Here is a 22327-nt window from a genome sequence, read left to right as displayed (position 1 = left end):
CCTTGGATTAAAATAAACTTCAATCGCTCCAAAGTAGCCTTTTGAGCTTCCTGCCTGTGGCGTTTTATGATGACTCGAGCTCGCCATGGTCCTCAAGATGATGAATGAGTAATGCTTGCATCCTTTCCTAGCTGAAGGTAGGTTATGCATATGTACTGGATGCAGAATGACTGATACACTCTGGCCCTTGAAATATTGCAATTAATTGAGAGGAATGAAGCAATAATATCTATATTGCACATTATTGAGAGCCCCGCCCGATTTATATTGATAGCTAGCGCTACCACTGGGGGTTGCGTGCTTCGTGGGGGGCCCCCAGTGTGCTGGTGGCCTGATTTGGAGGCACCCGGGTTATCGCTGATGCGCAACTTGTATCAGTAAAGTTTTCAATCACCTATATGTCGCCTATAGGTGTTAAAAATATTACTGACGAAGAGCAGCTGTGACCTGCACGAATGATTTGTAGTCCTACGACATTCATGACCATAGACATTTAGGAACTCAAAGAATTTGTATTGTTACAATTACTTAGCTCCTTACAACTTCCTTACTATTTCGCCAGCTTAACCCATGGTTACTTCTCGCAGGCGAACGTGTACGCATGGTTTCGCTTTTCTATCTCTAATACTAATACGTGGATAGCTGCAAAAGAAGTTCAATATTTTTTATTCTTATTAGATTGGTCGTTGTTCCATAAGCGCGATCATTCATTGAAGAACGAGCCGCTGCTGCTGAAACTTCAACATCCATAAAGGACCAGGATGTTATCGTAGAATTATCAATAATTAATAATAAATTTATTCATGTATTCTATTGAAGCTTAAAAACCCGCTAACGAGTTAATAGGAGTATGAACCTGCGCCGCTGCTCGCGCGGCGGCAGAAAATGCAACGTTACAGAAATGCAAGAAGCGCCATACCCAAAATGTTTATTGAAATAATGCAAAATGCTAGCTACAATTGAATGTATATTGTTGCATCACATATGTTTGACTGCGAAGCGGCAATGATAACGGGAGGTCGGCAGCCGGAAAGTCAGTTGAAGGGAGGGTACCGTTGCCTGTCCTGTTAGAGGTAGGGCGTTCCTTGGTTTTCGACATAACCCTGGTTTAAACTTGCTATTGGTGTAATTCTGATGTGGCATATATAAAAAAGCGAAAGTCCCTGTAACAATACGGATATTGGAAATGTCGCAAATAATTTACTGTACGTATCATGATTTTTGCAGAATGTGAAGGATGGGAAAGGTTGCCTGGGGGGCTAAGCGGTAAGGAAATGCAGCATCACTTGCGTCAGCACACCCCAGAAATTCATGGGCACATATTGACCTTGCTTTAACGTATTCAGCCCTACCGATCCATATCCTTATTGTTGCCGCTGATCGCCCAACCCAGCCAATATTTAAAGCACAGCCTATTATTGGTTTTCTAATCCTGGCCCCTTATCACATTATTACATGCGCAGGCAGCCTTTTACACGATAGACGTAAATGCAATCGGAAAACCTCTGCTATGACGCGACGTCTCAGCAGGGTAAATCGATACTGGCTAAATTACTGTGTGGACAAGCCATGCACGGCCCACAACCTGCTGGCAGCATGCAGCTGGCGACTAACAAGGAAGTGCTTCTCATCAGCAGCCGTGTATGCCTGGGTCTCCCTAGGAAAAGGACACAGCAGCTTAGCGCCATCCTGCTGCTATGCTGCTTGCTGGCAGGGCCATTACTACCACGCAGCACCGCTAACAGTCAATTGGCAGCGTACGGCCCGTGGGATCCTTCTGAAGACTTAAATGAGCAACGTAAGATGGATGCCGCCTGACCTTTCCATCGTTCGTCGTCTGCACTGCTGGTGAATAGTAGCCATGAATGAGATTTGTGTGTTCCCTCGGGTCCTGTGCATGCAGACAAGGCAGTCCTCCGCTTCCTCCTCAGCGGCAACACAAGCTTTTGGAGCCAGCCGGAAGTAGCCACCCGCATAGGCTTCGGCACCGCACCCTGGCGCTGCATTAGCAGCTGCCAAACGCAGTACTACGCGTCCGCCGCTGAGTGTGCACCCGACTGTATTTCCCAAGCATACTGCGAACCAGGAGGTATGTTCTTGTCCGTACAGACTCTAAAAACGCGTGATGGCTGCTGCCTTCTAGCACCCGGCTGTTAGTTTTTGCACACTGCGCCGCACCGTGTCAGCAGCAGTGTGTGTGTATGTGTGTGTGCGTGCGTGTTTGTGTGTATGTGTGTGTGTGTGTGCGCGCGCGTGTGTGTGTGTGTGTGTGTGTGTGTGTGTGTGTGTGTGTGTGTCATGGGACATTTTGCCAATTTTGTTGAAAGTAGAAACTACGAAACCTTAACTCTCCAACCAAATCCATCGTGTCTACACACCATCTTTCAGGTATGGCTCTCAGCGACCCCGATACCACCTGCTGTTTGCTCAACCTCCTTGACCAGCTGGAAGTCTTTGGGGATACATCACCCCCCTGGTGCAGCAGCTATCCATCCCGGTGGGTGGAAGTTACTCCGGCGAATGTGCTTCCCTTCTCTGTCCACTCAAAAAGCATGAACGTCTCTAACCTGAAGTGCAGGGTCCCGGTCCCACGGCCTAGCGTGTGCGACTTCAACGCGTACATTGCACGAGGAGCCTCACCACCTCGTGGCGCGGATGACCCCTTCCTGGCGGTATCTTGCAAGAGGGTCAACGAAACAGCAATATTCCACATAACTGGCACATTTTATCGCAGTGAAACGGCCAGGCGTATTATGTACTACAACGACATCAGGCAGGCTCACGCCCCTCGGAACGTCGTCCAACGCATGTGCGTGTGTGGCGTGCGACGACGCTTACAGAACGCGAATGCCCGCCCTTGTGGTGCCTAAGAGTGTGGTTGGTTTATAATGGGAAAATCAATGTCAGACATTTCATAATTTCACCGTGGTTATCGCACCGTCAAATGAGGGTAGCTACATAGAGTAGTGTTCACCGCTGGCATCAACCTGATTTGGGTGGCCGGCTTGTTCTTTCCAAGGCCAAGCAAGCACGGCGACGGTTGGGTGACTGACAGCCTATAGATTGACATATATACCAACCACCGGTGCAATCATTGGTCCGCGGTATGTGTGGTATCCCAGTGTTATCGCTTACCTGGACAAGCCGCCCCTGTATTTGTAAGGCCGGATGGCCATACTTACACACGGACACCATTCTTTCCCCCATCTCAATGCGCCTGTATGTGTGTAGCTCGCTCCGCCACGTGGCCGCGTGGCACCATCCCTCCATCAACATCACAGAACCCCCCGAGTTCAGCCTGGTGGATGACCTGGTGTGTCTGCCGCTGGAGGAAATGTGAGCGAGCTTGCTTATCAGGGGATTTCTAGCGCCTCGGAGTGCATTGCTGATCATGCATGCGGATGAGGTCCAGTACATTTATCATATCATGACTTCAGAAAAGTACCGATGCACATCTCGTGATAGGCTCTCGTGATAAGCCCAGAATACTGCAACATCGAAGGAACTAGGAAGGGAAGGTTACTCAGGGTCCGACACGCATGCAAGCAAGGAATTTCTGCATGTTATTTTTCCACTGGTGCAGCTACTGCGGCTGTGCGATCATTTCCCCTTCCTTCTTTGCGTTTTCATGAAAAGTCTTCGTTACAGAAAGAAAATACCTGCAAGCAATGAAAGCAGTCTTCGTGAAGGGGTAGGGCCGGGTGTGGGCGGCCTAACTATTGTTTCCGGACTACTGTCGAAAGTCATCCCTCATTTCATCCAGATGCCTGCCGAAGTTGTCATCTAAACCCGACACGCACCGTCCCAGCAGTAAGCACCTTAACAATCTGCAGCTGGCAGCGCGCTTACTTCGTAACGGCGCGCAATCCCATTATTCGATTGTCATGGCCGTTTCATAATTGTGCGCCCCGTGCTGCCTGACACGCGACAAAAGCAGTTTAAGCAGACACGAGATGCACAAGACGGGTGCACAAGAGACGAGAATATAGATGCACAAGACCCATGTGACATTCGCAGCTTCCCCTGTGCTGCATTCGCTACATATTTCAGGGTTCTTTATTAATGGACGTAAAAATACTTTCCTATGGCTGGCACGGTCCTGATCTTTTTTGTCACGCACCCTAATAAACCGCCCACGTACAGTTACTTTGAGGACGTTTACTTCCGACCTGTGCACAACCTCCTTGCCGTGATGCCGGACCGGAGTGGAGCTAATGGCGCAGCATTTGACATGTAGGGGGGTCGGTTTTAAGGGCTCCTTAATAATGTGGTGAATGTTGTACAGTGGGCTTCTATGCATGCTAACGCGCCCTTCCTCACATAATATAAGACGTACGTACGGTAATAAAAAGGTTCAGCTTTGTTATTGGCCGTATCCTGAGCATATTCATGAGGCGAATAATGTCGCTGACGCGTTATTTTGACACCGCACGCTTGGGTTATGCAGGCGCAAGACGGTTCGATCCCCATTGCAGAGACTGCAGGCAAAAAACTCTTTTTGTTGGAAATCAAGCCTGATATTTATCTATCGATCTAATGGCCGTAAGTATCTAAAGCGCCATCTGCCTTCACCCCTACTCCGTGTTCTCCGTGTTTTGCGTGTGCCCATCATGCAGCTTCGATCCCTCCACGTGGATTTGCGACCGCATGGATGGCCGAAAAGCGGACATGGCAGATTTCGGATTTCCAGGGAAAGTGGCATACAATCTTGCATCTAGCTACTTTATGATGATGCTCGGTAGGTAATCGAGGGTTGCACTAAAGGGTGAATTTAACGTGGCAAAGTTTGCGTTGGAGTGCGTAGCGGCTTGCTTATGGACCTGGCAGGACATTGTCTGATAACCTGAGCTAGCGTAAAGAGCGTAAAGATGGGTCGAGACTGATGACTACGTAAGCTGTTGTGACACCATGGGCTAGCTTTGCAGGTGTCCTTCGTAGTTAGCTACGAGGTGCATAATGCTCCCTGCCACAGAATTGAACACCCGAGAGTGATTGAGATTTCAGCCTGACACAATATCCTAAGGACTCTGCTCTGATTATGTTTACTTAAGACCTATTTCGTGCGTGTTCTGGGTGACATTTGCCACATGGGACATAGACAGTGAAGGACTCCTTAGATGGAATCTGGCTGGCGACAATCCACAGGCACAATGTGTAGAGAGGTTTAGGCGTTGGTGATCCTGCGGCTGGTAGTGGGCCTCGCCCGCCCGCAGCCAGAAGCCGTGCGGTGTCCCATAGGCAGTGCCGCAGCACAACCTTCGCGGCGATCATCATCAGCTATCTTGGAGGGGCAATCATAAGGGTGCACGCTATAATATAGCCAGCAGGCCAGTATATGTTTGGACCCCACAGCCGCAAGTACCGCGCTCGGGAGTAGCGCCTCTTCTTTCTGGGGAAAGAATGCAAGCCGTGCTGGCGATACGATAGGGACGGGGGTTAGCAACATGAAGAGTGGAGCGGGGGAATGTAGGCAAAAGCATGGCTGCCGGGAGGGCAAAAAAATGGAGGGAAAGGGAAGAGATCGTAGGCGGGGAAGGGGCTGTGGACGCAGCCGTCCGACTGGGGGAGACGAAGCGCCCGCTAAGGGCATGACCAGTCGTGAGGGGCCCATGGTGGCCAGGCTGGGGGACCGGGGGAAGTACGGCAGCTAACTTCGAGGCGTTTATAAGCGCTGCGGACGGAACTACCTGAAAAAATGACGATTTACGAACCGTCAAGGACATGGGCTTCTCGCAATTTGTAGCAAAATGCTAGCCTTTCAAAAAAAGATAAAACGCAGTATCTCTGCTGGTTAGCGTGCCGCATGTACCGTACGGTACTGCACGCGTGCAGTTCTGTTCTTATGGCTCTGTAAGACTCCTCCTGGTGAATCTAGGTGTGCACTCCGTGTGGCCGTGTGGCCGTTTACCCAACTGCCAACAGATCCATGTGGATTGGGTCGAGCGCTGGTGCAGCGCAGCGTGTCCAGTCTCAACCCTAACCTGGCGCTCCGCACTGTGGCATTGGAAAAATGTCTGTTTGCGCCTTTCACGGAGCTCAACGCCATGAGGTACGAACGAGAGTGAGCGAACTGCTGCTGCTAGCTCGCCTGCTGTACTTGTCTGTATATATATCCCTGTTCTGCCGTATTCTGACGCCGGGAATGTTGCATACACACATCACTGCTGATAATAGCTATAGCCGGTAGTAATCCAGCAAGTATTTCCTTGAAGTACCATACATACATACATACGTCATTGCGCAAGCAGTGATTCTCCATTTGAACTCTGTTTTAGGAAAGGCTGCAGCCCACTGCACTCGATACGTACTCAATATGTAGGTAGGTAGGGACATGTAAGTCATGTACAAAGGACGTGGCCTCGCTCGTTGTACCCCGAGCGAGTCATGCATGCCACTGAGGTCGGCGCTCGGTCCCAAAAGATGCGGCTGACATTCAACCTGCAGATGAGCAACATGCGCTCGGGAAACAAAGGAAGTAAGGATGCAGTGCACGGCGGAGATGTGCCGTAGAATCATAAATACGTACATCCGTGAACTGTGACCGGCAAGCAGGAGCAACACGTGCACTAATCGATCTGGTCACCGCCTGTCGGTCTTTCCCGTCCGTGGCATCCAATAACAGAGGTTTGACACACGTGCCCTCCCTCTTGCTTCGACTGCCTACCAGGTGGTCCAACAGAGCACGTCTGGAGTGGAGCGAGGAGCTCCAGAAATCGCTAGAGAGTATCAAGTACGGTAACCAGTCTTATCCAAGAGGCTTCCCCCCACCAGTTGTTGACCCCGTGGCTGCCCGGCCCTTCCTGCCCGACACACTCAAGCGCCTTACCATCAAGCGTACGAATGATGGCCGACACCCGACACAAGCGTGGCAGGGCAAGCCGGTGATCAAGGGCTTCCTGCCCGCGGAGTGGGCACTACTGAAGAACCTGGAGCATCTGTGGGTTTCTAGTATGTACTTTTGCCAACTAGCATACGCGTGTTGAGGGCAGAGTTACGTTAAGGCTACGCATCCCTTCAGCTCATGCATGCACACACGTATGGGCTCGATGGGTACATGCGTTTAGCTGGAAGGGGTCTCAATCTACGTCAAAGAGAAATCATAGGGTGAAACAACTATGGAAAGACTTGACTAGTGAAGTTTTTCCTGCAGCAGTTGGGGGTAATCCGTATATGGACGTTCTTCCTGCCTGCAACCATGCGTGCCTTTGGTACACTTGCAGGGATTTGAGCGACGAGATGGGCGAGGGGCTTATCGAGGGGCCCATTCCCAGCACCTGGCTAATGATGACCAAGCTGAGAACAATGTAAAGAGGGATTGCGAAGCAAGGGAACGAAAGCCTCAGGCTGGTAGCGCTAGAACTGCAACGGGAGGTCAGCCTTTCGCAGCTCCTTATACTCGTCCAACATGCGATTTGTGTACAAGTTGTGCTCCGCACATTCCCTTGTTTCAGTCTTGAAATGACCAGATTTGCTGAGCAACAACCACTCCCCTGTTTCCCGTTGTGCCGTTCAGCAATTTGACAGGCCACACCAACTTCTGCAAAGATTGGCATAGGTGAGTTCGACCGGTCACCCTCTCTGTAGTCACTGTGATTTAGGTTGGGGCTAATAGTGTCGACCTAGGTCGCTAGGCCTCCGGGCCACCAGCAGGCCATCTTACTATGCACTTAAGATCAGCAGTAGTGATCCCCCTGCGTACTCTTAAACCAAGGGCCGGGTGGACGGAGCTTATCACTATATATGGACTTTATCACGGAGCTGCGGACTCGTGCTTGTTATCAATTGTTAAGGACTAGACCGCCTTTATCCAGGTGCCGGGCAAGGCCTTACTTTGTGCCAGCCTGTACAGTGGAGGCCTGTACATGTGGAAAGTAGCAGCAGACCTCGCTGGACCACACCAGGAGAGCATGCGATGATCACCGAGTAGTGAGGCTGGTTGGAGCGCATGCATGCATGTTGTTAACACCGTCCCTCTCATCCTGATCAAAATGGTCGCTTAGTGACAGTGTCTCACTCCCACTGACAGGATTGTGTCGTACCAGATTCAGTGGTATACCTACCAAACACCATACGGTGCGGTTTGGGGCCTCCCTAAGCGCTACTACGGGCCAATCGATTGGTCTAACAAGGGTACGCAATGGAACGTCACGGTGTACGACATGGATGGCCTCGGATGGCAGTGGTACGACCCCAGTACCGGAGAAGGTGAGCGATACCGTCTGTCAAAGAATGAGGATGCCTCGGCCGCTCACACTCCGATCCCCCGAGCTTCCCACATACGCATGCTTTAATAGCAACCCTTATCACCTAAAACCCTTACTTGGTCCTACCGTGAAAAAAAGGGTGCAAAGCACGGATGGTGGCCAACTTTTGGGGCCACCGCGGCGATGGTGTTTGCAGTTCACAATCGATTTTTTTTTTAAATATATTACTTTAAAAATCGATCTTATCGATTGTAATATATTACTTAAAAGGAATAAACAGGCATTTTGGCCTTTGGAAAAAAGGAATAAACTGAGGCCGACCCGTACATTTTCACTCCTCCAGCCAAAAACGTCCATTGCTGCCAGATTGCTCCGTAGTTTGCAGAATTTAGTATTTTTAATCATAGAATAGATATGAGGGGCCGTAAGAAGGTCACGCCCGTGACTCAACGCGGCATTGCAGCATGTATGACCGGTCCTCACAAAGCCAACGCGCCAACTCAGTGCATAATTCTTGGTCTACAAGGGGAGTTGTAACTTATGGGGGGGTCTGGGGGGGTCTGGGGGGGTCTGGTCTCAGCGCCTCACAATTATGGAATAAATTAAATCCAACCCTAGCAACTTTGTTACTTCATGCGCACTTTCTGCGCACTTCATGTGGACACCCGCCTTTCGCCATGTTCCCTATGTTTGTATTCCACTCCCAAACAACGTACAACCTGCAACGGTTCACACTGTCCGCAACTGCAGCTGGCTACACCAACATAATCGCCCCGGACGGCAAATGCTGTTGGGACACCTTCAGCGACCAGTTCGCAGCCCGCAACTACACCCTCACGGGCCCCTCGGGGACAAGCGGCCCATGGGACTACTACGGCCTCTCGTACGAGCGAGCGCAGCTCTGTGAGGGGAGTGCACTGCTCGTACCACGGGCAGCAGCACCACCGTTACCACCTTTGGCACCAAAGCCACCTGATGCCCCGTCTGCCCCGCCATTTCCACCTCAGGCCCTACAGCAGGCTCCCGACCTTGCCCCGCCACGGCCACCCGTCTTTCCACCGCTACCTGGAATATCGCCAATGCTGCCCAATGCTCCACCTCAGCCACCATCGTTCCCGAGTCTTCCAGGAAAATGGGACAGTGCATGGGCTTGGAGACCACATCTTCCCCCGCGCCCGCCACCACCAGAAACTCCGTCGCTGCCCTTACCACCCAAACCGCCCGCTATTCCATCTGCTTATCCTTCGCCACCTATGCCAGGGACACCAACGGACCCATCGATTATCACTATAAACGAAGAGCCACAGCCTCCACTGCCCAGTCCACCTCAACCGCCCCCTCCACCGCCCGCAGATTGCTTCCTGACCAGCACGCAAGCCAGTTTTGCAATACCTGTGATCTCGCGAGGACCCTTTTACATCGCAATAGCTGTCCCGGACCTTGCAGCTCTATATTGTAAGGTCTGCGGTTGTGTTGTTGAGTACACTGCGCTTGCACGAGGTGCATCATCTGTCTTCGGCGATGCCCCAGAAACCCAGCAAGCTAGCAGCAGCAGCAGCCGCCCTGAGACGCCAGAGCCCGCTGAGACAAACACAACTACACAGAGTCCTAATGGTACGGCTGTGGACATCGACACAGCTGCTGACCGTGGGCCACAGACCACATCGTTTGTCGATACCAGCAACGGCAGTTCAACTATTAATTATGCCATTAACACCACAGCTAGCGCGCGCAGCAGCCGTGATAGCGCTAGCATGGCGGCGCTCTCACCACCGCCAACAGCCAATTCCCTGGAGGAGCGTCTTCCTCAGGGTATCAAGCTGGGGCGCGAAGGTCTGAAGGTAGATAGAGAGACAGTATCATCATCGGCAAGGCATCGCGATCCAGGCGTTTTGTTGGTTGGGTTCTGCCTTGGTGCATGCATGCATGCGGGAGTATGTACGGGGCACACAAGAGTAGATGGGCCCAACAGTATCAAGATACCCTTTCTTATTAAGACAAGTTGGGCGTAGGCCGGCCTACACATATTGTGTGTGTTTTGAATTGCGTTACACCCTCCAAAGGTGTATGAGCCTGGGCCCCAAAATGGCAAGCTGAAGGCTGATCCCTTACCAGCAAGCGTTAGTTGCTCGCTCGCCAAGGATTAAGCTCGTAATTGCAGCGGGGTAGCTGGGTGGCTGGTTAGCTAGGTGGCTAGGTGGTTAGGTAAGTGGTAGGGGTTTGAAGTTTGTACATGCACGGCTGGGCGGCTGATCCCTGGTTTGTGGCACATGGACAGGAGGTAACCGTCATGTCATCGGCGCTGCCCTCATCACCTGCGTTGGTGACCGATAACGGAACCTTAAGCGACGTGCAAGGATCGTATGACAAGGGGCCAGGTCTTGGGGCGGCATGGAGGCTAGATCCCGGGTCCAATGGTGATTACCTGTTCAAGATCCAGGTATGTATTGATGGCTTGGGAGTGAGCTGAGCAGGGTTCGCTCTCGCTCCGCGCATGCATGCATGCATGCACGCATGCAAGCCCACGTGACAATGGCTGTCCTGCTATAGGTACGTACCCACTGCGACTAGGACCTTAAACTGCTTAAGTGCAGTGCGTGGTGCCACCATACCAGGCCAGGCACATTGAATTGAATATTCAATAAAACACATGCATAGCTTCCGCGGTGGTCCTTTCCAACAGGGCTGGAAGGCCTACCTTACATACGTCCAGCAGCCTGTAGTACTGAGTACTACATGTCTGTAGATTTTTATATCTCAGGCTTATTGTATGTATACGTACATTTTCTCCTCCCCTTGGTTATACTTCAAACGAAAGATTTTCCAATGTTTGACATGCATGCACCGTCATCACGCGCGTAAAACACATCATGTTGTAACTCAACACGCGGTGATTGCGTGCGTGCTCCTCCCTATCTACACCCTTCCTAGGTTGGAGACGCCGTCTGGTATCGCTGGGTTGTAGTGGACATGGACCCGCCTGCTATCACAGGGGCCCTCTACGTATCGAGCAACACAGTCGTCCTTAGCGAGCTCGCCTCACTTACTGGTAGCTCCGCTCTGCCATCAATACGACACTTGATGGTCCTGCTCAACATGTCCGAGCCCGTACAGAAATTCAACTTGGCCTCCGCTTTGCAGCTCAACAAAGATGTCTACCTCGTCAGTGCCGATTGTTATGAATCCGCTACCGCCGCTGTAAGCTCGCTGATGATGGTGGCTTCGAGTCCAATGACACTGGTGAAGACCGTGGGATCGCTGGAAGTGGTCGGCTCATCCAGCGGGCAGGAGACAGTTACAGAGGACGTCGTCAACGTTACAGCCTCAGCTGGCAAATCTTATGTGCGGTCATGCTTAGCAGTCATGTACGCTCCGGAGGTCGGCTCGCCGTCCGTGACCCTCCCGGCCGGTGCTGTGAAGGACACCACGGGTAATCCGAGCACCACGTGAGTTATTGGGCTCAAGTGTCAAGTGCTGGTTTTCGTACACCGCTGCCTTTGCTTCATTTGGTTTACCTCTTACTGGAGACTTATCATGTGGTTTGGTACATGTCAGCTCTCGCGGTTGTTCGTACGTTCGTTCGTTCGTGATAAATGAATTAATCCGTTATTCCGTATGCAAGCATGTTTGCCAATGCCTATCCTACACATGTATGTGCGGTGTGACGACCGAGACAAGTTAGCGTACAGTGTGAATGTATGTATGTATGCGTGGGTGGGAGCTCATTATTTACTGGCTCCACGTGCGGACTTCCACAGCACTCCTAAGCATCTCGCTCCACAGAGGCCCCCGCAGCGAACAGGATTTTCAGGATTTACGGCGGGCCCTGCTGCCTGAGTTGAAGGTTCCTCGGGCCGGCGAAACTTACATCTAGTTGCCCGCACAGACGTGTGTACTACACAGTCTAGTGCGCAGTATACACAGTATGCATGCCGCGAGGTGACATAGTGAATGAATTCGCATACAAGAAGGCGTATTACTCATGCAGGTGATGACAGACAAATTACACCTGTGTGCATACGAATTATAAATTACACATGTGCTCTATGAACACTCGGCAGGTCGTTGGTCTTTGAAACCCAGCTCGAGAAGAATGCCCGTGAGGCTGCTATGGAACGCATTGGTGATGCCACGAAAACAGTTTTGGGAGGCGTCCTAGCCGCGACTGCCGTAACTGGCTCGGTTTCGGCTCTGTCCTCGGTGTCCTCACAGTCGTCAATGCTGCAAAGCGCGTATCACATTCAGGTCGGCTAACGGGTAATTGGTTCGTGGATCGCGCGCATGCATGCACCTTTGCTGATGATCGTTCTTTGGTTTTTTTTTTGCGACTAGAAGTTTCCCCTGACGGCCGTGTAGCCGCATGCTGCTTGGCGATGAAAGGAGGATATCGTAGATTTTACTGATATTGGTTTGTGCAGATGATAGCTGCTAGATGTTTATCCTTGCTGCATCCTCCATTTCCCCATACATGTTCCATTTCCTTCACTTAGCTGTGCAAGCCCAGGGCGGCCGTCAGTAAACATTTCCTTCCATGACGTTATTACCAGGGACGCCTTTTACGTGCAACGGCAACAGGCCAAGAAGTGGCCCTTGAACTGTGTGTATATGCGTGTGTGTGTGTGTTTTACACCTTGGTTTGTGTTACTCCCCCAAGGTGTAACACACATAATGTAATTGTGTCGAAAGCAAAGGGACCGTAAGCATACCAACATGCGTGTGAAGCTATCAAGCCAGCGCGGACGTTTCCGTACTCAGCACGGCTGACTTGCTTGTCGCCCATGTCATATCAACATTTTCATTCGCATGTACTTCTGTCCCCTCCACAACTGCGGCCCTCTAGCTCAATCGGAAAAATCGTCCCAGCCTCGCTATCCCTGTCAGCAACCCACCGTCTTCCTGGCTCGCGGCCGATCCCCGTTGAAACCTGATCCCTGCTGCCCGAACCCTGTCTCCTGCTGCTGCTGTCAAATGAACAGATGCTAGCCATGAGCTCAAGCTTTGCCTCTCCCGGCATCAGTTCTGCGTACCGTAAGATCTCACGGTACCTGCGCTGGTCACTTATGGGCATTAAGGGCAATATACCCGTCCTGGACAACGCGTTCAGCTCCCAGCCGGCGGTCAATGACAGCAGCAAGAATGCCAACCAGAGTCCTAGGACGGTCAAAAATGCGCTTCAAGATTCCGCCTCGCCGGTGCTGCCACCACCACCGGCGGGCTTGTCACGCCGTCGCGATCTGGCAGCAGCTGCTACACCAGCGCCTTTGATGATGCCGCCATCTCCTTCAAAAGTGCAGCCGCTCACGGAAAATTCGCCATCCCCAAGGCCAGCAGTTCCAACCCCCTACCCAACCCTTCTGCCCCCGCGCTCTAATGCATCTATATCGGGCCCTAACATACTAATATCTTTTTTGCGGAGGATCTCTGAACCGGATTCCGCAGGTGGAAATGGCAGCAAAAGCAGCAGCGCGGATGCTGGTACGACGGATTCCAGCGCCATGTATGCCATCGCTGGAGGTGGTGACGATGGTGATGACGTGAATGTGGACTCCAGCGGCCGCATCGTGAATGGAAGCTGGGGCAGTCCTGGACTAGAGGCAGAGACTATCACCCCCGACAGCAGCGCAGCCAAAAACGTCCCCTTTCAGGAGGATGAGCAGGACCTGGTGTACACAACGGCAGTCGCGCTGATAATCTTCGGCGGCCTACTGTTGGCCCATGCCATCGCAATAGTGCTGTTCAAGCTGATTATGCGCCGCAAGGAGCTTCCCCCTATCTTGCAATTCCCGCGAGTGGAAGTCGACATGGCAGGTACGTGCAGATGCTGGAGGCTTTGGAGGCTGGCTTCATGAATGACGAGTACCTGCAAGCTGCACGGAGCGTTCCGCCTACCCGCGTTGTTTTGCAATTTAGGAAGATCTTACTGCCCCTGTGTAGATGCACCTTCTTATTGCGTAAGGGGAGTAGTAGCATTGCGTTTCACTTCCGGCGGCCTCAGGTATGACGTTGATTACACTGTGGGCTGAAAAGCCGGGGGCCCAGGGCCGAACACAGCGCGGGGGCCGGGTGCACACGGCTGGTTGGGGTTTTAACTTAACCATTGTTGCACCCTGTTCCGACTCAATCTAGCGCAGGTCTTCTGCTTGTTGCGCTGACTTACTTCTCGTTCGACGCACTAGCACAACCGGGTTTCGGGCGGAACCAAATTGTCGCTGTGCTCGTGCTGACCATCGCCGTGCTTCCATACTTCCTCCTGCTCTGGTGGATAACGAGTTGTCGCTGGTACCTTGAGGAGACGGTAAGGACTGCCGGCTGGGTACTTGAAGTATATACCGATGCTGGCATATGTCCGATGCGTTTGCCAAGTGCTTGGACAAACCAAAGCATGTATGTGCACATGTACAGCATGTATATATATATACCTCGCGTGACACCCTTCATGCGTTCAACGGAGGATTATCTTTTACGTAGGTTCACTGCCACCTACACCGCGAACAGCAAAGTGTGTGTAAATGTTTTCTTCCAGTATGCTGGCCAAGCTTCGTAGACAATTTGCAGATCCCATTTATTCAGGGCATCAATGACGTGAACCCATCCCCACACCTGTACAGCCACACGGTGGAGATCATGTCCACGAGTCATGTCGGATTATCGATGGAGAAGCGCTATGGGCCCAAGAGAGGGTTTGGCCGTGTGAAAGTACCCCAGTGGGTCTCCCGGGGGAAGAACCGCCAGTTGTTCACGAGGATTTAATCACGCACAGGTGCCAACCTCAACCCACGAAAGATGCCGGTAAGGGTTTCAAGTGATTCCTTCTTATGCAGGGAAGAGGGCAAACCGATACAAATAGAGAGTCGATTCATTTGTATGCCCACGGCGCTGCTGCTCCATGTACATGGGAGTGCATGTGGTTTTGCGTATGTCCATAGCTAAGTCCTCACGAATTTCCTGTATGCGTTAGGAATGTCGCCTGTGACAAAACTCCCTTGCCAAGCATTCCTAAAGTGGGCACAGCCAGCGATCGGGGCTTGGATAGGCTCGAGTTGAGTTGTTTGACCAGTTGTTTGGTATACAGGGTAAGGAGACGTGCAGGTGCCAGGGCGGTAATAAGGACGTTTCTGCTAACAAGGTTAATAGACTCCCATGACATAACTCAAGAAGACGATGTAACACAGATTATCATGCTCTGATCCAATCGGATCCGGTTAGGATTGGATCCGATCGGATCAACTGCTGTAACCTCATTAATCATTTTACGACCGAAGTGCATGCATGCTAACATTATCAGGACGCTCCCTCTTGCCCTTTCCTGACCATGCCTATGGTGACAATTTAAGGCGCCGGTTTGGAGGGAGCTGTACCAGGCGCCACGGTTAGTTGTGAAAGCCATGATCCCGACAAAGCTGCCTTGCTTAACACTGGGACAAGCCTACCTCCTTTGCCGCAGCCGATTCAAAAAAACAGCGGAAGCCTCATGTCCGAATGCCTAAATTGCCCCAGACAAGACACCTTTACTACTGGGACAGCAAAGGCGGGTGATAGCCAGGGAAGCCGAGTCCCAGCTGAAGAGGGTGCGCCCCGAGTTCATGTGGTCCGCCGGCAGACCCCAATAATGCAACGTTCCAACGTACTTCAGCTGTTGAAGGGTGGTGTTGCCATTGCACAGGAGTTGGACTGTGACGCTGCGGTGGATGGAAACCCGCTACATGGCCACGAAGAAAGCAGTGAAGGTGCCAACCTAACATTACCAGAAAAATGCACAGCACGAAATGATCCAGAGCCACTCATCGGTCAGAGCAATCCACGCAATTGCTTCACCGAAGGCATCTGCAGCATGCCTTCCAAGGCGCTGGATCAGCCAGCACAACTACCACCACACCAACAGGAGCAGCAACAGGAGCAGCAACTGCAACTGCAACAGCAGCAGCTACAGAAACAGAAACAGGAAGAGCAGAAGCAGGAGCAGCAGATGCTGCTGCTGCTAAAGTGCCCTGATGACCTGTCACTCGGCAACTTCGGCGGGCTCAACCACACCCTCAAGCAACCCAAAGAGCATTGGGGCTCGGCCGAGTTGGCCCCGGTGATACAGTGCGTCCCGTCGTCTACACGTCGTCTAAGACCCCGAGGAAGTTCAACCCGGTCCAACTACCTTCATCCCCATGCGGAGCTCACGACGAAAATTCAGGATGCAGTTGGTGCACTGGGTGACGAGCAGGGCGCAAAAAGCACCAACAAGACCTCAAACAGCCGTAAGTGGTGGATGGGTCCCGACGATGAAGGTCGTTCCAGCTGCACCCAGACGCCCACACCTGGCCGGCGGGCTTCTGCTGTGAGCCGTAAAGTCTGGGCAGCAAAGACACGGCCAACATGCAGTCGGCCCCTTGTGCAACCTAACCCACCTATACCGTTACAGCTCTGGCGGCAGCGTAACAGCAGCCTAGTCGGAGCTTCACAGCCTGGCAGAAGATCATCCTCTGAAATCACCGCCCAGGCAGCAGCATTGGCATGCACTGAGAATGGTTTAAGAAATCAGCTGGTGGCAGAAGCCTATATCCCAGAAGATATGGTGATGAACCCGATACAGGCGCCATGGGAGTCAGTGTTAAACTGCCCGGAGTCGAAGAGTACTCCGGCGCATTTCCAAGGTAAGAGTGTTGTCCCATTTAAAACCTCGGTTATCGCTGTGAGCAGTGTTCATGTTGTTCATTCAGTGTTATCATGGTCATAATACTGCTATGAGATCGGTGCGAACGGTGACGACAGCAGCAAGGTCATCTTCACCACTGCAGTAGCTGCCGTACACAGTACGGCACACATAACAACAACTACAAGTACGCGCGAAGCGCTTGACCCGGATCTCGGGAGGCCTTTTCATCAGCGGGCAGCCACTACAACCGCCACCACCGTCTCCAAGAGTGTACTGGAGTGCCTGCATGCGTGGATTAAGTGTTGCCCTGTTTGATTAGGTTTCTTGTTCTCTCGCACGTTACACTTCAGGAAAAACACGCCATGCTATGCTAGCTACTCCGTCCCCCCCCCCGATACGTACCTGCCTTCAACCTGACAGGTAATATTAGCAAAACGACAGTTATCGGACCAACGTTTAAAAGTTGACCTCAGTGGCCAATTGACCTCAGATGCATCGACTAAGAACATCCCAGATCAGTTCCAGCGGCAATCCCCGAACGAGTCCAAAAAACATAACTTGGGTTGGCGGGCGGGCATTTACCAGCGCCGCTCATTGCAAAGATGTTCAAAACAACTAGCAAATACGAAGAAAAAACTTGCCAATTATTGATGCTTGAAACGGCGGATGCAGTACGACATTTCCGTACTTCGACTCGATTAAACCGAAGTGATGTTTCCGTACTATCGCCCCCGAGCCAGCCTCATCATCATACCAGATGCGCTTCTATGAACCATATATATCGTGTTTTTGCGGGATACGTTTGGACGGTTAATAAAGTCAAGCAAAGTGCGTCGTGGAATTAGCCGATGATACCAGTCAGTGCCAATCAGACATCCATCTTTTCCTGTTCTTTTTGTTCTGCTAACCGCGAGAGCCCTCTATCTGCTGCCATACCCTGCCGCCCTTTTTGCACGTGACCCACCTGCGATACAGCATCAAAAGAAGAAATATCAGCAGTTACAGACGCCGCTGGTACCCCACTAGTGCCCCCCCCACCCACCGGTGGGTACAACTCTGAACAACTGGCAGTCGAAGCTGCCCCTCAGGCTTGGAATCTAGCGCGCCACACCGGCAGGAGGTCGCTTTACGTCACCAAGTCGGCTCCAGTAGAGGCCGCCAGGCCCAGCAGAACGCCATCCGGCACCGTGTTGCGCGGGCCCAGCAGCATCATCACATTACACGGCTGTGCCAATGCACCAACACTGGCACGCGTTAATGACTCCGAATGGCGATCAGGACAATTGTCCTCGCGTTTGCAAACCGACGCGAGCGCAGAGTTGAAGGCGCCTAGCAGCTGCGGGATGCTGTTGGTTGCTAAGCCAGACACGGATAGGGCGCCGTTTGTGGTAAGCAAGGGCTTGCAACCAAGAGCACTATGCTCATCATTCTGCTGCTCGTGTGTGCAAGTGCAGGATTTCAAGCCGTTTAATTGTTCACAGCACGCAACCATGCATGCTTGCATGAAACCGATGCACGAAAGTGGTTGTGGGTTATTTGTTGCAATTCCTTTGAGAAATCCATATGGATTAAGCCATATGGATTATGCATCTCATATACCAGCGGAGCGAGGCTTACGGAAGGGGGACCTAGCTAATGCCTGCCTGGCATTAGTTGGCTGGCTGGCTGGCTGGCTGCGCGTGGCTTAAGGTGCCCCGCCCGTATTGTGTGTAATGATTGTTCTATTCCCATCATCCCTCAGCAGAGCAATGCACGAAAATTGGACTCGGCCATAACCGGTGTTTTACCAAATCCGTTCTTTGGCACTTTCTGCTCCCTGTCCACTCCGAAGCCGGGCCGAACCAGTGATATCAGGCCAGGGAGTGAGGCTGCTTACAGCTTGAACGGAGGGCAGCCCCGTTCCCACGAGGGTCCAGATCCACATAAGCTTGGATGCTCGGTGGCCCCGAGCAACGCGTCCAGTACTGCTGTACGGCCGCCGTCGCCTGCAATCCTGTTACCAGTCGCCATGTCATCACCAGTTGTCGGACCTGGCCAGCAGGACCTGATACCACGGCTCCGGAGCTGTGCCAGCCTAGGGGAAACCCATGCCAACACCACCATAACAATCGCAGCTGGGTCATCGAGGCGAGCCACGAAGGTGCAGCCGTGTGACGAGGAAGAGAAACCGTTGGAAATGGGCAACGGTAGGAGTGACAGGGCCGGTGGTGGGGCTGGACCCTTGGCTGAGGCGGCGGAGGCAGCGGTGGGGCTGTACAGTGCAGGCGATAGTGACAACAGCATGAGGAGCGATAGCAACGACAGGAGGTTGGCTAATCATGTTGCAGATGAACCTGCAGAGGAAATATCCTGTCTTCAGGCTCAACGCAGCACAGCACGAAGGAGACGACATCGGCGGCAGGGGCGACGGCCTGCGGCTGATGGCGCGAATCCCGGGGTAGCATTCGTGGCCACCACGCAGCTACATACGGCAGACCTTCAGGGTCGGCCGCTGTATCCCGGTGGGTTGTAGGGCTGGAAGGCGTGCGTAGGGAAACAGCTGTTAAGATGTTAAGTAACTAATCAATCCGTCTACGCGTTTAAGCTGACACCATTCAGGAATTTCAATGGAACCTCAACATGCATGTACATCATCCGTGCATTGGCCTCCAACCACTCTTTAAGTCCGATGTCTGGTAGTTGTTTATGACTATGTGTCTAACTGCTGTGTGCAGGCCGGGCGGTGCCTATGCATGCGATGCGCTACCGGCCGGGTTGCTTGCCACTTCGCCTGAAAATTACACCGCCGCTACATCTGCTGGCACGGTTCGAGTTCTTGTTTGAAGAGGCAATAATGGCGAGTGCTGCCTGGTGGATAAGGTTTCCATTTTCGAGATAGAGGGGTTGGCAGGTTATATCGATGGGGTTTATTTGCCATTAATGATTTCGATTGTGGTACATAACTATAGCGGGAAAGCACGTGCATGCACATGCTCGCCTGCCGGATGGCAGGTGGCAGGAAAGATAGCATAAAGATCTGGACAGTATGCATATGTAGTAGCTGTATGTCGTACCATACGACGTACACTCTCAATACATATAGGTCTAGGTTGTATAATGCGCGTCCTCGCTTGGAGCAACGAAGGAATGGCTCCCATCCACCCTACCCCACCCGCGCCACACGAAGACACGCTGGCGATTGGGTGTCATAACACGGTCGCTTGCGGGAACGGATGAACGAGACAGGGTAGCACTCGGCAGCGAGCGAGCAGATGAAATTTTGGATGAAAGAATGAATGAATATTGACGTCACAGCGATGTCCGACCGGATCATCACCGGTGCTGCCCGCACCCAAACATGAGAGTTGTAGAGGTTAAGAAGAGGTACCAAGGCGAGCCTCTTACCACGGCCCAAGCAACCAGAATAGGTCGATCTATCTGCTGCTGGATGATCTGCAACCGAAGCATGTGGTGTGCGGTATTGAATACGGCTGTTTGCACAACAACATTTCTTCTTTTGTAAATTCACGTTTCCTTTTTTTCCGGTTCTTTGACTGTGTTCCAATCCACATATCCGTCAAACAAGCGAATAAGGAAACCGCAGCTAACGTGATGAATACGGGAAACCCCCCTCTCGCTTTCTCGCGCTCGCAGAAAAGCGGTAATACACATCTTTCCCGTGAGGACAAGATCATCCTGAGCATCACAGCCATGAACGTGTCGCACAAGGCTGCCTGCGCTGCGGCATTTGGCTTCCTTGGGCGCTACAGTCGGAGTGTGCTACAAATGGTATTGTTGTTCGTCCTACAGGTCACGATCATACTGCAACTGACGATTTGGCGGCCTTATGTGAGCTCCCAGCAGCAGTTCGTGGAGGTGGTATGCCACATGGCTGTTTTGGGGCTGATCGTCTGCGCGGTTTCATTGCTGGACAAAAACCCAGATGACAACCATGCACCCAGCACTTGGATTATGATTGGTAAGTAAAGCAAGCAAGGAAACAATGCGCGGTTATAGAATTGATAAACAAGCGTGGCGGGCTGTGTATTTCAACTTCTCTACATGTTATGGGCCTTGAATGTAACATATTAGCGTGCACGCTGCCTCAGTACGTGTGCACGAATACATGGCCATGTTTTCGTTGGGTCCCATCCGGTTTCCAAACGGGTCTACAGCGACCGCGCGACATGTGGCATACATAGCACATGCGTGGACTCCGCCAATAACGGTTCTACACACATGTTGACCATTGAAATACAGAATCAGCGGGAAGGTAGCAGATCACAGATGATGATGCACAGCATTACACTCCTATCTGTTAGCGGGAGGTCCCGTGCGTACTTCGCTCTTGCAGGTAATGTGCTATGATCGCTTGACCGTCGTTAACGACCAGCGCTGGTGGTTAGTCGCACGCAGGTTGCCTTAAGTCGTCTGTAAAGTTGAGGAGTGTCCGAAGATAGATCTTCAATTTGCAGGCATGTCTATATGATACCGTGGCGCGATCATCCTATCCTGCAATGATTTTATGTACGCTCTATTGCGCGGTCTTATCTGTAATACGATGACCCTGCCTATCCATAGACCATAAGTCGGTCCTGACGTCTACGGCCTGCTATTACTGCTGTTTTTACATCTGCTGCCTCATCTGGCACTTAACCGCAAAAGGCAAGAGTTGCTAAGCTTACACGCATGGCATGGCGTAACAGCAGGACCTCCTCAGCACGAGCTAGCTACCCAGCAAGCAATCGTCTCCATCCCTACACACGTGCCAAGTACTTGGAAGTAACACTCGCGCCTCTGCATGCCTGCTGTCCGTTTGTGCGGCTCTTGTGTGATAACCTTAGGTTGCTTCGGTCTCTCAGCTGCAGTTGTTATCGGGTCAGGCATGTTGGGTTCGATTACTAGCATGGCAAAGGCGCTGAAGGCGGCTTACGCTTGGCTCCTCCAAAAGCGGAAGGGCAACGGCTCCATGGAGCACCTGGCCGCCAGGACAGAGCGAGGCAGCTAGCGCAAGGAAGCTAGACAACATGGCCGGTGGCAATGATTATTTCGACCTGCAGCAGAATGCAGCGCTCACACACCACACACAACGACCATTACAGGGCTGGCGCAACTGGGATGGAGCTTGTTATTAAGCGAGCCTTCACAGAGGTCCAAGCAACGGAGCGCCAAAATGGAATTCGGCGGTGGAATCGGTTCACGGTGGCAGTCCAAAGTGGCAGCAGCGGCGGTGGAATGGAGAGCAGCAGCGGCTGAATGTGGACTGACCTCTGTCAGCAGCAGCTGGGGGCTGGGAGCTCCCCTCGGTCAAGCGTGTTCGTGGTGGGCGGAAGGCTTCTAATACTCGCTCGCCGTCCTCAACTCAGCATTAGTCAGCAGATCTGCTGACTAATGCTGACGGCATCTAGATGCCGTCAGGGACGCGACTGGGACATGTATCTATCACATGTACAACTTGGGCATTCATGCCTGCTGCTGACGGACATACAAAATGGACGTC

General features: G+C 52.2%; 1 protein-coding gene across 1 annotated transcript; it reads left to right on the top strand.

The window, feature by feature from the left end:
* Window positions 1-984: 984 nt before the first annotated feature.
* On the top strand, window positions 985-21835 carry VOLCADRAFT_94393 (uncharacterized protein; the record flags this gene model as incomplete). The annotated part of the gene is made up of 25 exons (XM_002953637.1): window positions 985-1033; window positions 1904-2089; window positions 2389-2497; window positions 3232-3336; window positions 4617-4738; window positions 5923-6049; window positions 6668-6937; window positions 7221-7304; window positions 7514-7555; window positions 8027-8205; window positions 8955-9107; window positions 9558-10045; window positions 10483-10644; window positions 11136-11650; window positions 12266-12449; window positions 13181-14012; window positions 14336-14499; window positions 15649-16530; window positions 16615-16846; window positions 17824-17892; window positions 18127-18236; window positions 18590-18710; window positions 18963-19093; window positions 20482-20806; window positions 21672-21835. 25 exons carry the CDS (start codon window positions 985-987, stop codon window positions 21833-21835), a joined length of 5805 nt encoding a protein of 1934 aa, XP_002953683.1.
* Between the last annotated feature and the right edge of the window lie 492 nt (window positions 21836-22327).

This window comes from Volvox carteri, assembly GCF_000143455.1.
Source record: "Volvox carteri f. nagariensis unplaced genomic scaffold VOLCAscaffold_37, whole genome shotgun sequence".
Classification (NCBI taxonomy): domain Eukaryota; kingdom Viridiplantae; phylum Chlorophyta; class Chlorophyceae; order Chlamydomonadales; family Volvocaceae; genus Volvox; species Volvox carteri.
This window is presented reverse-complemented; position numbering and strand designations above follow the sequence as displayed.